Raw genomic sequence first — 12,872 nt, forward strand, 5'->3', positions numbered from 1 at the left:
AGTTCATATGAGGAAATCAGTCAATTGAAATAAATAAATTGGGCCCTAATCTATGGATTTCACATGACTGGGCAGAAGTGCAGCTATGGGTGGGTGGGCCACCTCAATCACTTGAGAGCCAGGCCCAGCCTTGAGAGCCAGGCCCAGCCTTGAGAGCCAGGCCCAGCCTTGAGAGCCAGGCCCAGACATAAATACTTCTTAGTTTCATCAGCCGTTTGGGTGGTCTCAGATGATCCCTCAGGTGAAGAACCCGGATGTGGAGGTCCTGGGCTGGTGTGGTTACATGTAGTCTGCGGTTGTGAGGCCGGTTGGATGTACTGCCAAATTCTCTAATATGACGTTATGGTAGAGAAATTAATATTCAATTCTCTGGCAATAGTGGCATTGTGTTGTGTAACAAAACTGCACTTTTTAGAGAGGCCCTTTATTGTCCCCAGCACAAGGAACACCTGTGTAATGAGCATGTTTCTTGACATGCCACACCATTCAGGTGGATGGATTTTTTTTGGCAAAGGAGAAATGTAAACACATTTTTTGCCCAAATTTTGAGAGAAATAAGCTTTTTGTGCATATGGAAAAATTCTGTGATCTTTTATTTCAACTCATGAAACATGGGACCAACATTTTACATTTGTATTTTTGTTCGGTGTGTATATATAGCTAGCAAGTTAGCTATGTTAGCTAATAAAACCAATATTCACATTACATACAACAGCATAATGCTGCAACAGTTTCATCAAACAGATGTAGAATGTTAATTAAAGAATGTCAATTCTTACCTTGATCATCGGTAGCTACTCTCTATTAGCTCGTATCTCCAATATTATGTTGAGTCTCATCCCAAATACCACCCGTGTCTGGGAGTAAGCTGGCAATAAGCTGGATTTTGACTGATGTTGCAGCATCTTAGCCTGACTTTTTTGATAATTGTGTAATTCATAAACCGGGTGGAAAAATTACACCCACCACCCGACAAATAAGTGTAGATTTTGGAATTGGCAGGTAAGAATGTCAATTTCACCAGCGGGTGAAATCACCCAGAGCATTTGGGAAAAGTAAAACATTTATCAAATCGGAAGCCAAAATGTAGTTGGTCGATTTGACCCGAAATGCTAATAAAGTGTAACTTTGTCCTTGTGTTTCTTGGCTATTTACATAGTTTTTGTTCAAGTGCTAGGTTGTTTTCAATATTACAGTAGTTTGAGTTTTCCTGCAATTGGCTGCTCCTAGCAAAGAGACAAAAGCTGTGGAATAATGTAAATAGCCAAGAAACACAAGGACAAAGTCTCAGTAGACTTTAGTTTCAAATAAATTAGACCAACTGTTATGCCTGTGCTCAGCGCTTCGAACAATTAATCTTTCACTCAGCTCTTTATGTGCGTACAGCCTCTAGCCAGGCAGTGTTTGAGGCACCAGGTGGGATAGGCCATATAAATCATAGTTCTTTGACTTTCAGTGATTTAATTTACAAGCTATGAAACAAAACAACATAAATACTTTGAAAACAGCTACTGCATAATCTTTTTGTTTGTTGTTGCTATAAACGAGATCAGACTTGACTATTGTTATTCACAAATGTGAGTGAAATGCTCAACACTGTGGTACCACCCGGGTATCATTTTAGGCCTTGGTAACATGTGATAATCATAAAAGACTGAATCCGTCTTCCATTCTACAAAAGGCATTTAGAATCACTGAGATAGTTGTACAGCGTGACGTCATAAAGACGTGAAGAGGCGACTCCGGGATGCTGGCCTTCTAGGCAGAGTTGGAAAGAAAAAGACATATATCAGACTGGCCAATAAAAATAAAAAATTAAGATGGGCAAAAGAACACAGACATTGGACAGAGGAAGGCCAGCATCCTGGAGTCGCCTCTTCACTGTTGACGTTGAGATTGGACAGAGGAACTCTGCCTAGAAGGCCAGCATCCCAGAATCGCCTCTTCACTGTTGACGTTGAGTTGAGGACTTGTGAGGCGTCTGTTTCTCAAACTAGACATTCTAATGTACTTGTCCTCTTGCTCAGTTGTGCACCAGGGCCTCCCACTCCTCTTTCTATTCTGGTTAGAGCCAGTTTGCGTTGTTCTGTGAAGGGAGTAGTACACAGCGTTGTACGAGATCTTCAGTTTCGTGGCAATTTCTCGCATGGAATAGCCTTCATTTCTCAGAACAAGAATAGACTGACAAGTTTCAGAAGAAAGGGCTTTGTTTCAGATACTGCTCCAGATACTCAACTAGTCTAAAGAAGGCCAGTTTTATTGCTTCTTTAATCAGAACAACAGTTTTCAGCTGTGCTAACATAATTACAAAAGGGTTTTCTAATGATCAATTAGCCTTTTAAAATCATAAACTTGGATTAACTAACACAACGTGCCATTGGAACACAGGAGTAATGGCTGTTGTTATTAATGGGCCTCTGTACGCCTATGTAGATATTCCATTAAAATTCCCATCGATTCATGGTCTTTCAGCTCTAGGGTATTCAGTTAACAATACTGAAGACTTTCTCCTGTCTCAGCGGATAGAGAATAGATTAACACTGAATTCAGACTGTTTTTCTGTCTTTAAATAGAAAGTAGACCTGCCATGCGTAGGTGTAGCTAAATCATACGCACAAAGCCTTTTATAGAACGCTGCCTGTCGCCTGTCAACATGACTTTGACGGTTCCTCAGGATTAGAACTAGGTTTGGGTTTAAACGTCAAGCCCTTAACAGAATATAAGAATAGGCTCCTTCAAAGAGTTAGAAGAAATGAGTGGCCTTTACAGCACGTCATTTTAGATACGATTAGCCCGAATAGATGAACGGTGCGTCGATGGTTGATGATGTAAGGCCTATTCAATCTAAATGTATCACCTCATCCCTGTCATTAAATTGTTTTAAAGATTAATGTCTGTCTCTCAAGGTCAAACCTGGTGAAATTAAATAATGATATTTTAGGCACAAAAGAGAGTATAGCCAAGGAATAGCTTGTATGGATCTATTCTTTAGAGATTTGTCATACACAAGGCCTAACAGTGTCACAATTGGAAATTGAAATACAGCCAATAAAATGACATTTTATTGCAATCACTGTGGGCGATTTTTATAGACTGTAGGCACATTTCGTGGGTGTCTTTGAATATTTAAATACCCATAAACGGATTATTTTTTGTAGGGTGAATAGCTGGCTATAAGCTAGGCCTGTAACGAGGATGTATGGGTGGCATGGGTAATACCCGAGCCACATTTGAATATAGAACTTTACATTGAATTGGTACCAGATATACGGCAGCTGACTGCAGGCGGCAGCCTTCTCAAGCCGTTCAGCCATTTAGACTACAAGAAAGCGGCGTTATTTTTTAACTTAATCTTTTTGCTCGTTTAAGGCTAAATAGCTCTGACACAGGGAGAAGTGTCGCCTTCCTTCGCTTCTGGCCCAGTGTACAGATTGTCCAGCATCGAAACTACCGTGAACAACAAGTGTGTTGTGTTTCCGTGTACGTCTCCGTGGCTGCCCATTGAACTAAAACACGGAACAAGGAAACACCTGATGCCCTGCAGTTGCGCATCTTTCACTGACTCTCATACCACTCGTTTTCCTCTGACAACAATACGTCCCAGAGTCCACAAATACCAACTGGTAAGTAGCCTATACTTGTAAACTATCCCAATTTGGTTGAAATAAGGAGTTTTTCCCCTCCCGATATTGTTTTAATGAAGAAACAGCTAAACACTAATGTGTCACGTTAGATTTCTGGTGCGTAATGTATCCGAATGGCTCTGTTCTATGAAATACTGTCAGCACTAAAGTCTAACACCGTTTTACAAGACCGAAGCATAATGAAATCTACTAATTATAGCGGAATGAAACCTAGTAGGCCTAATTCTAGCCTATTTAATTGACGGATTCACACTTGGGGGGGATTGAATACAGGTAGACGTTGCCTAATCAGTGACCAAGGCTATCAAACATGAATTGCCAACAGAACATGGGAACGAATGCAAGAGAAAGGCTATTTGTCCCACAAGGCACCCTATTTCCTATGGTACAGTGCACTCCTTCTGACCAGAACTCTATGAACCCTGGTCTAACAGTGCACTCCTTCTGACCAGAACTCTATGAACCCTGGTCTAACAGTGCACTCCTTCTGACCAGAACTCTATGAACCCTGGTCTAACAGTGCACTCCTTCTGACCAGAACTCTATGAGCCCTGGTCTAACAGTGCACTCCTTCTGACCAGAACTCTATGAACCCTGGTCTAACAGTGCACTCCTTCTGACCAGAACTCTATGAACTCTGGTCTAACAGTGCACTCCTTCTGACCAGAACTCTATGAGCCCTGGTCTAACAGTGCACTCCTTCTGACCAGAACTCTATGAACCCTGGTCTAACAGTGCACTCCTTCTGACCAGAACTCTATGAACCCTGGTCTAACAGTGCACTCCTTCTGACCAGAACTCTATGAACTCTGGTCTGACCAGAACTAACTCCTTCTGACCAGAACTCTGAACCCTGAACCCTGGTCTAACAGTGCACTCCTTCTGACCAGAACTCTATGAACCCTGGTCTAACAGTGCACTCCTTCTGACCAGAACTCTATGAACCCTGGTCTAACAGTGCACTCCTTCTGACCAGAACTCTATGAACCCTGGTCTAACAGTGCACTCCTTCTGACCAGAACTCTATGAACCCTGGTCTAACAGTGCACTCCTTCTGACCAGAACTCTATGAACCCTGGTCTAACAGTGCACTCCTTCTGACCAGAACTCTATGAACCCTGGTCTAACAGTGCACTCCTTCTGACCAGAACTCTATGGTCTGGTCTAACAGTGCACTCCTTCTGACCAGAACTCTATGAACCCTGGTCTAACATTTGGTACACTTTACATCTCATGGGTTTCCGTGGTGGGGTTAGTTTGTATAATAACACGTAATGGCAATATTTAATATTAATAAAAGTTAATATACAGTAAAGACTGATTAACACAATGCTTTGTGTATTGATGTGTTTTATTTTCTTTAATACACATGATTTTACAAGGTTTTGTTTGTTCAAGATTGTGTTGATAGTGATTGACACCAGACTGGAGGCACAAGGACATCGATTGATTATTATTGTATTCTGCTGTACACTGTGTGATTCTGTAGCAGCTGACAACGTCACTGCGTTTTGTTTTGACTTCCTACAAGCCTCTCCGGTATTTACTGAACGTTTGAATATGTCTGATTAGAAGAGACGTGGGCCTTCAAGAGGCCAGTTAGACATGGTGTCTTCTTCTGTTCAGGTGTCTCCCTGTTGCAACTTGTAATAAACCTGATAGATTTGTTTTAATTGATATTATCAACGGCTGCTCTAACTTTTTGTTCACCTGGATATTCCTATTACAGAATGTATGTGCGTTTTTGTTCAGATCTCATCATAGGACAATGTCTGAGGGTAAAACAGTCACTTCCAAGGCTGTGGAGCTGGAGCCCCTAGAACTAGGACCAGAGACCCAGTCCTCCTCTCATCTGGACCTGACCCAGACCTCCCCTCGGCCCCAAAGTCAACCTGACCCCCAGAGCAACCAGCCGCCCCAGAGTCAACCTGACCCCCAGAGCAACCAGCCGCCCCAGAGTCAACCTGACCCCCAGAGCAACCAGCCGCCCCAGAGCAACCAGACGCACCAGAGCCCCCAGGCCCAGAGCACCCAGGCCCAGAGTCCCCAGGTCCCGGAGAGTGGTCATCCCGAGGTAGAGACAGAGGAGAGTGGGTGTGCTGCCCCTACACCTGATACTGGAGCTAGAGCTAGGGATGTAGCTAGAGCTAGGGATGTAGCTGGAGCTAGGGATGGAGCTGGAGCTAGGGATGTAGCTAGAGCTAGGGATGTAGCTAGAGCTAGGGATGTAGCTGGAGCTAGGGATGGAGCTGGACCCGGGGATGGAGCTGGACCCGGGGATGGAGCTGGACCCGAGGCCAAGGGGAACCGTTGGACTTCTGCACTAAATCAGTTCAAACTCAAGAGGTTCTTTGTTTTGAGGGTAATAATAGCCTACTTTTTAAAACTTATCCTGTAAAGGTTTACTGTACACACATAGTAGATCTACTACTGTAAAGGTTTATTGTACACACATAGTAGGTCTACTACTGTAAAGATTTACTGTACACACATAGTAGGTCTACTACTGTAAAGGCTTATTGAACACACATTTTTTATTTTTTTATTTATTTTACTAGGCAAGTTAAGAACAAATTCTTATTCTTATTTTCAATGACAGCCTAGGAACAGTGTGTTAACTGCCTGTTCAAGGGCAGAACGACAGATTTTGTACCTTGTCAGTTCGGGGATTTGAACTTGCAACCTTTCGGTTACTAGTCCAATGCTCTAACCACTAGGCTACACTGCCGCCCCATAGTAGGTCTACCACTGTAAAGTGAAATCAACATTTCAATGGTTGTACTACACAGATTAATTACATTTGAATTATTGTAGTGATCCACAATGCCACATTTATTTACTCTCAATGCAGTTTGATCAGATTAAGACCCCAGATTAACATCCCCCTCAACCAGCTGTGTCTGTCCACTCCTACAGTAAATATAATAATGATAATGATAATGATGCCAGGCCAACGAGACACTCCTAAACTAACCACATTAATCTGAGCTTTTACAGTGCATTCAGACACCTTCTCTTTTTCAAAAATGTGTTTTTACGTTACAGCCTTATTCTAAAATTAGTTAAATATATCTTTTTCCTTATCAATCTATCTATACACAATTCCCCATAATGACAAAGCAAAGTACAGAGAGATCATTGATGAAAACATTCAGAGCGCTCAAGACTGCAGACTGGGGCAAAGGTTCACCTTCCAAGAGGACAATGACCTTAAGCACACAGCCAAGACAACGCAGGAGTGGCTTCAGGACAAGTCTCTGAATGTGCTTGAGTGGCCCAGCCGGAACCCGGACTTGAACCCGATCTAACATCTCTGTAGAGACCTGATAATAGCTGTGCAGCAACGTTCCCCATCCAACCTGACAGAGGTTGAGAGGATCTGCAGAGAATAATGGGAGAAACCCCCCAAATACAGGTGTGCCAAGCTTGTAGCGTCATACCCAAGAAGACTCGAGGCTGTAATCGCTGCCAAAGGTGCATCAACAAAGTACTGAATTAAAGGGTCTGAATCCTTATCGTATGTTAATGTGATATTTCAGTTTTACATTTTTTATCAATTGGCCAAATGTATGTGGTGCAAAAACTATTTTATCCATTTAGAATAAGGCTGTAACATAACAAAATGTGGAAAAAAGTTAAGGGGTCTGAATATTTTACGAAGGCACTGTATTTACTGACATGTCTATGTCTTCCAAATGGCACCATATTCCCTATATAGTGCACTACCTCTGACCAGGGCTGGCACCCTATTCCCTCTCTAGTGCACTAGTTTTGAACAGGGCTAGCACCCTATTCCCTATATAGTGCACTACCTCTGACCAGGGCTGGCACCCTATTCCCTCTCTAGTGCACTAGTTTTGAACAGGGCTAGCACCATATTCCCTATATAGTGCACTACCTCTGACCAGGGCTGGCACCCTATTCCCTCTCTAGTGCACTAGTTCTGAACAGGGCTAGCACCCTATTCCCTATATAGTGCACTACCTCTGACCAGGGCTGGCACCCTATTCCCTCTCTAGTGCACTAGTTTTGAACAGGGCTAGCACCCTATTCCCTATATAGTGCACTACCTCTGACCAGGGCTAGCACCCTATTCCCTATATAGTGCACTAGTTTTGAACAGGGCTAGCACCCTATTCCCTATATAGTGCACTAGTTTTGAACAGGGCTAGCACCCTATTCCCTATATAGTGCACTAGTTTTGACCAGGGCTAGCACCCTATTCCCTATATAGTGCACTACCTCTGACCAGGGCTAGCACCCTATTCCCTATATAGTGCACTACCTCTGACCAGGGCTAGCACCCTATTCCCTATATAGTGCACTAGTTTTGAACAGGGCTAGCACCCTATTCCCTATATAGTGCACTACCTCTGACCAGGGCTAGCACCCTATTCCCTATATAGTGCACTAGTTTTGAACAGGGCTAGCACCCTATTCCCTATATAGTGCACTACCTCTGACCAGGGCTGGCACCCTATTCCCTATATAGTGCACTAGTTTTGAACAGGGCTAGCACCCTATTCCCTATATAGTGCACTAGTTTTGAACAGGGCTAGCACCCTATTCCATATATAGTGCACTAGTTTTGAACAGGGCTAGCACCCTATTCCCTATATAGTGCACTAGTTTTGAACAGGGCTAGCACCCTATTCCCTATATAGTGCACTAGTTTTGAACAGGGCTGGCACCCTATTCCCTATATAGTGCACTACCTCTGAACAGGGCTAGCACCCTATTCCCTATATAGTGCACTACCTCTGACCAGGGCTAGCACCCTATTCCCTATATAGTGCACTACCTCTGACCAGGGCTAGCACCCTATTCCCTATATAGTGCACTAGTTTTGAACAGGGCTGGCACCCTATTCCCTATATAGTGCACTACCTCTGAACAGGGCTAGCACCCTATTCCCTATATAGTGCACTACCTCTGACCAGGGCTGGCACCCTATTCCCTATATAGTGCACTAGTTTTGAACAGGGCTAGCACCCTATTCCCTATATAGTGCACTAGTTTTGAACAGGGCTAGCACCCTATTCCCTATATAGTGCACTAGTTTTGAACAGGGCTAGCACCCTATTCCCTATATAGTGCACTAGTTTTGAACAGGGCTAGCACCCTATTCCCTATATAGTGCACTAGTTTTGAACAGGGCTAGCACCCTATTCCCTATATAGTGCACTAGTTTTGAACAGGGCTAGCACCCTATTCCCTATATAGTGCCCTACTTAAGTCCTGCAAAATGTGTGGTTTCACATGTTAATAACTTCTTCACACCTGAAAATCCAATTTGCACTTTCACATGTAAGACAACTCCACATGTAAGACAACTCCACATGTAAGACAACTCCACATGTAAGACAACTCCACATGTAAGACAACTCCACATGTAAGACAACTCCACATGTAAGACAACTCCACATGTGAAAATCGCACTTTCACTTTTGAGCCATTTTAATATCAAGAAAAACTTCTGAAGTCGAGGACAACATTTGTAATGCAAACAAAACAAACTCAGAAGTATTAAAGAAAAACTGTCTTTTTTTGTTTTGTTTCATTAGTCCATTGTTGACATAGTCCCAAAATATTTAGCTCGTCAGCAATTAAGTTTTCAAGATATGTAACTTTCTAAATACAGAAATTATCCCCGTAGGATGCGTTTTGCATCATAAGATGCATTTTATTTCCCGATTTGACATTTTGACATATATACAGTATATCAGCCACCTGAGTCCCTCTCAACAGAGCAGAATAGATTCAAGTTCACTGTGACTCAGATGATAATGATCGCTAATGGTCGAAATAATTCTGAAGTTTTAGCTCTCATAACTGCAAGACGTATATTTAAACGTGGATATTGTCCCATTTTAAAGGTTGCATTGTAATCTAACACATTGCTTCCCTGTCCTGTGCAGCCTGGGACCCTGGACCAATCCCTAGAAGACATCAAGGCTCTGATCAATGAGGAGGACGGAGCTGTCCACGGTGTCTGGCTCATGGCTGAGTGAGTTTCATTGTTACCCATACCGTCTCTTCTAATCCCTTACAACATCAAAAAAGACATGTCAAATGAGCATTTTCACATGTATTAAATATAGGCGGCAGGTTAGCTTAGAGAGTTGGACTAGTAACCGAAAGGTTACAAGTTCATATCCCCGAGCTGACAAGGTACAAATCTGTCGTTCTGCCCCTGAACAGGCAGTTAACCCACTGTTCCTAGGCCGTCATTGAAAATAATAATTTATTCTTAACTGACTTGCCTAGTTAAATAAAGGTAAAACAAAATTGACATGTTAACATGACCCTTTCACAGTAGGAGTCAGATGGATACCCTTTGTATGTGTCCAGTGAGAAGAAAGTTAGCATTGGCTGGTGAAACTACCTCTAAATTACATTAGCACTTCGTCTTTGTGCTAATGCTAGCAGATACCATAGACTTACAGTCATTGTGCTAACACTAGCAGATACCCATAGACTTTCAGTCTTTGTGCTAATGCTAGCAGATACCATAGACTTTCAGTCTTTGTGCTAATGCTAGCAGATACCATAGACTTACAGTCATTGTGCTAACTCTAGCAGATACCCATAGACTTTCAGTCATTGTGCTAATGCTAGCAGATACCCATAGACTTTCAGTCATTGTGCTAACACTAGCAGATACCCATAGACTTACAGTCATTGTGCTAACACTAGCAGATACCCATAGACTTACAGTCATTGTGCTAACACTAGCAGATACCCATAGACTTCAGTCATTGTGCTAACACTAGCAGATACCCATAGACTTACAGTCTTTGTGCTAACACTAGCAGATACCCATAGACTTACAGTCATTGTGCTAACACTAGCAGATACCCATAGACTTACAGTCATTGTGCTAACACTAGCAGATACCCATAGACTTTCAGTCATTGTGCTAACGCTAGCAGATACCCATAGACTTACAGTCATTGTGCTAACACTAGCAGATTCCCATAGACTTTCAGTCATTTCTAACACTAGCAGATACCCATAGACTTGACAGTCTGGCTAACACTAGCAGATACCCATAGACTTCAGTCATTGTGCTAACTCTAGCAGATACCCATAGACTTCCAGTCATTGCCAAAAATCCCAAAGCTAACACTAGCAGATAGATAGATTACAGTCATTGGCTAAGTTTAGCAGATACATTATAGACTTACAGTCTGCTTGTAACACTAGCAGATCCCTAGACTTACAGTCAGCTGGTTGCTAAACTAGTTTTCAGATAGATAGACTTACAGTCTTTGTGCTAACATCTAGCAGATACCAGTTAGACTTTTCATTGTGCTAACTCTAGCAGATACCCAGACTTACAGTCATTGACATGCAGAAACAAACTTACTCATTGTGCTCAACGCTAGCAGAGACCCTAGTCACTTCAGCAGGCATTGTGCTAACAAACCAGATACCCATGGGGACTTGTCAGGAAACAAACCTGGTCACGCTCAGCATGGGAGACCCATAGACAAACCAGTCACTTTCAGCATAACGCTAGCAGATACCCTAGACTTCAGGCATGGGGAATCTAGCAGATACCCTAGACTTCAGCAGGCATTGTCACGGAAACAAACCTGGTCACTTCAGGCATTGTGAATAACGCTAGTTAACAAACCTTGCTCTCAGCATGGGGGTTAGAAACAAACCTTCCTTCAAACTGCTTGCAGAGACACATCTGACTCTGGGTCAGTAGATAAAGGACCTCATCTGACTCTGGGTCAGTAGATAAAGGGCCTCATCTGACTCTGGGTCAGTAGATAAAGGGCTTCATTGCCAAAAATCCCAAAGTGTCCGTTTTAAGGAGGAAGATAGCATTATCAAGTGTCTGGCTGAGTGAGTTTATCACATAGAAATACATTATAGATTCTTTATCACTTTGTCTCTTTGATGTGCTTGTTTCCATGGTCATTCTAGGCAAAGTGAGCTGGTTGTAAACTGGTTTTCTGGTTGAGATGACTTCATATAATCAGGTTACAACCATCTGGTCAGTGTCAGAGCCAGTTAGGGGTTTTCCTGATGTGTTTCCGTCATGCAACTGAAACAAACCACTGATCAACAGTATGGACATGAGAAACAAACCTGGTCACTCTCAGCATGGGGGAATCGTCAGGGAAACAAACCTGGTCACTCTCAGCATGGGGGAATCGTCAGGGAAACAAACCTGGTCACTCTCAGCATGGGGGAATTGTCAGGGAAACAAACCTGGTCACTCTCAGCATGGGGGAATGGTCAGGGAAACAAACCTGGTCACTCTCAGCATGGGGGAATCGTCAGGGAAACAAACCTGGTCACTCTCAGCATGGGGGAATCGTCAGGGAAACAAACCTGGTCACTCTCAGCATGGGGGAATCGTCAGGGAAACAAACCTGGTCACTCTCAGCATGGGGGAATCGTCAGGGAAACAAACCTGGTCACTCTCAGCATGGGGGAATCGTCAGGGAAACAAACCTGGTCACTCTCAGCATGGGGGAATCGTCAGGGAAACAAACCTGGTCACTCTCAGCATGGGGGAATCGTCAGGGAAACAAACCTGGTCACTCTCAGCATGGGGGAATCGTCAGGGAAACAAACCTGGTCACTCTCAGCATGGGGGAATCGTCAGGGAAACAAACCTGGTCACTCTCAGCATGGGGGAATCGTCAGGGACCTCACTATACGATATCACTATGGTTATATGATATAGACTGTATGATATGTACTCTATTGTGATTCTCGTGATTCTCATGGTTCTATACGTATTGTGATTCTCATGGTTCTATACGTATTGTGATTCTCATGGTTCTATACGTATTGTGATTCTATACGTATTGTGGTTCTCATGGTTCTATACGTATTGTGATTCTATACGTATTGTGATTCTCATGGTTCTATACGTATTGTGATTCTATACGTATTGTGATTCTCATGGTTCTATATGTATTGTGATTCTATACGTATTGTGATTCTCATGGTTCTATACGTATTGTGGTTCTCATGGTTCTATACGTATTGTGATTCTCATGGTTCTATACGTATTGTGGTTCTCATGGTTCTATATGTATTGTGATTCTCATGGTTCTATACGTATTGTGGTTCTCATGGTTCTATACGTATTGTGATTCTCATGGTTCTATATGTATTGTGATTCTCATGGTTCTATACGTATTGTGATTCTCATGGTTCTATACGTATTGTGATTCTCATGGTTCTATACGTATTGTGATT

The 12,872-nt window shown here is 42.8% G+C and overlaps 1 protein-coding gene across 2 annotated transcripts in view; it reads left to right on the forward strand.

Annotated features, from left to right (window-relative positions):
* Positions 1-3,227: 3,227 nt before the first annotated feature.
* The window catches only part of LOC112249698 (tumor protein p63-regulated gene 1-like protein), an 82,226-nt gene continuing 72,581 nt past the window's right edge, over positions 3,228-12,872 (forward strand). Inside the window, exons 1-3 of one of the 2 annotated variants that reach the window (XM_042322626.1) lie at positions 3,228-3,623; positions 5,397-6,006; positions 9,563-9,651. In XM_042322626.1, coding sequence (XP_042178560.1) covers positions 5,413-6,006; positions 9,563-9,651 — 683 coding nt within the window. In that variant the 5' untranslated portion in view covers positions 3,228-3,623; positions 5,397-5,412. The remainder of the gene's footprint in view (positions 3,624-5,396; positions 6,007-9,562; positions 9,652-12,872) is intronic. The other variant, XM_042322627.1, reaches the window with a different exon arrangement.

This window comes from Oncorhynchus tshawytscha, linkage group LG05, assembly GCF_018296145.1.
Source record: "Oncorhynchus tshawytscha isolate Ot180627B linkage group LG05, Otsh_v2.0, whole genome shotgun sequence".
Classification (NCBI taxonomy): Eukaryota; Metazoa; Chordata; class Actinopteri; order Salmoniformes; family Salmonidae; genus Oncorhynchus; species Oncorhynchus tshawytscha.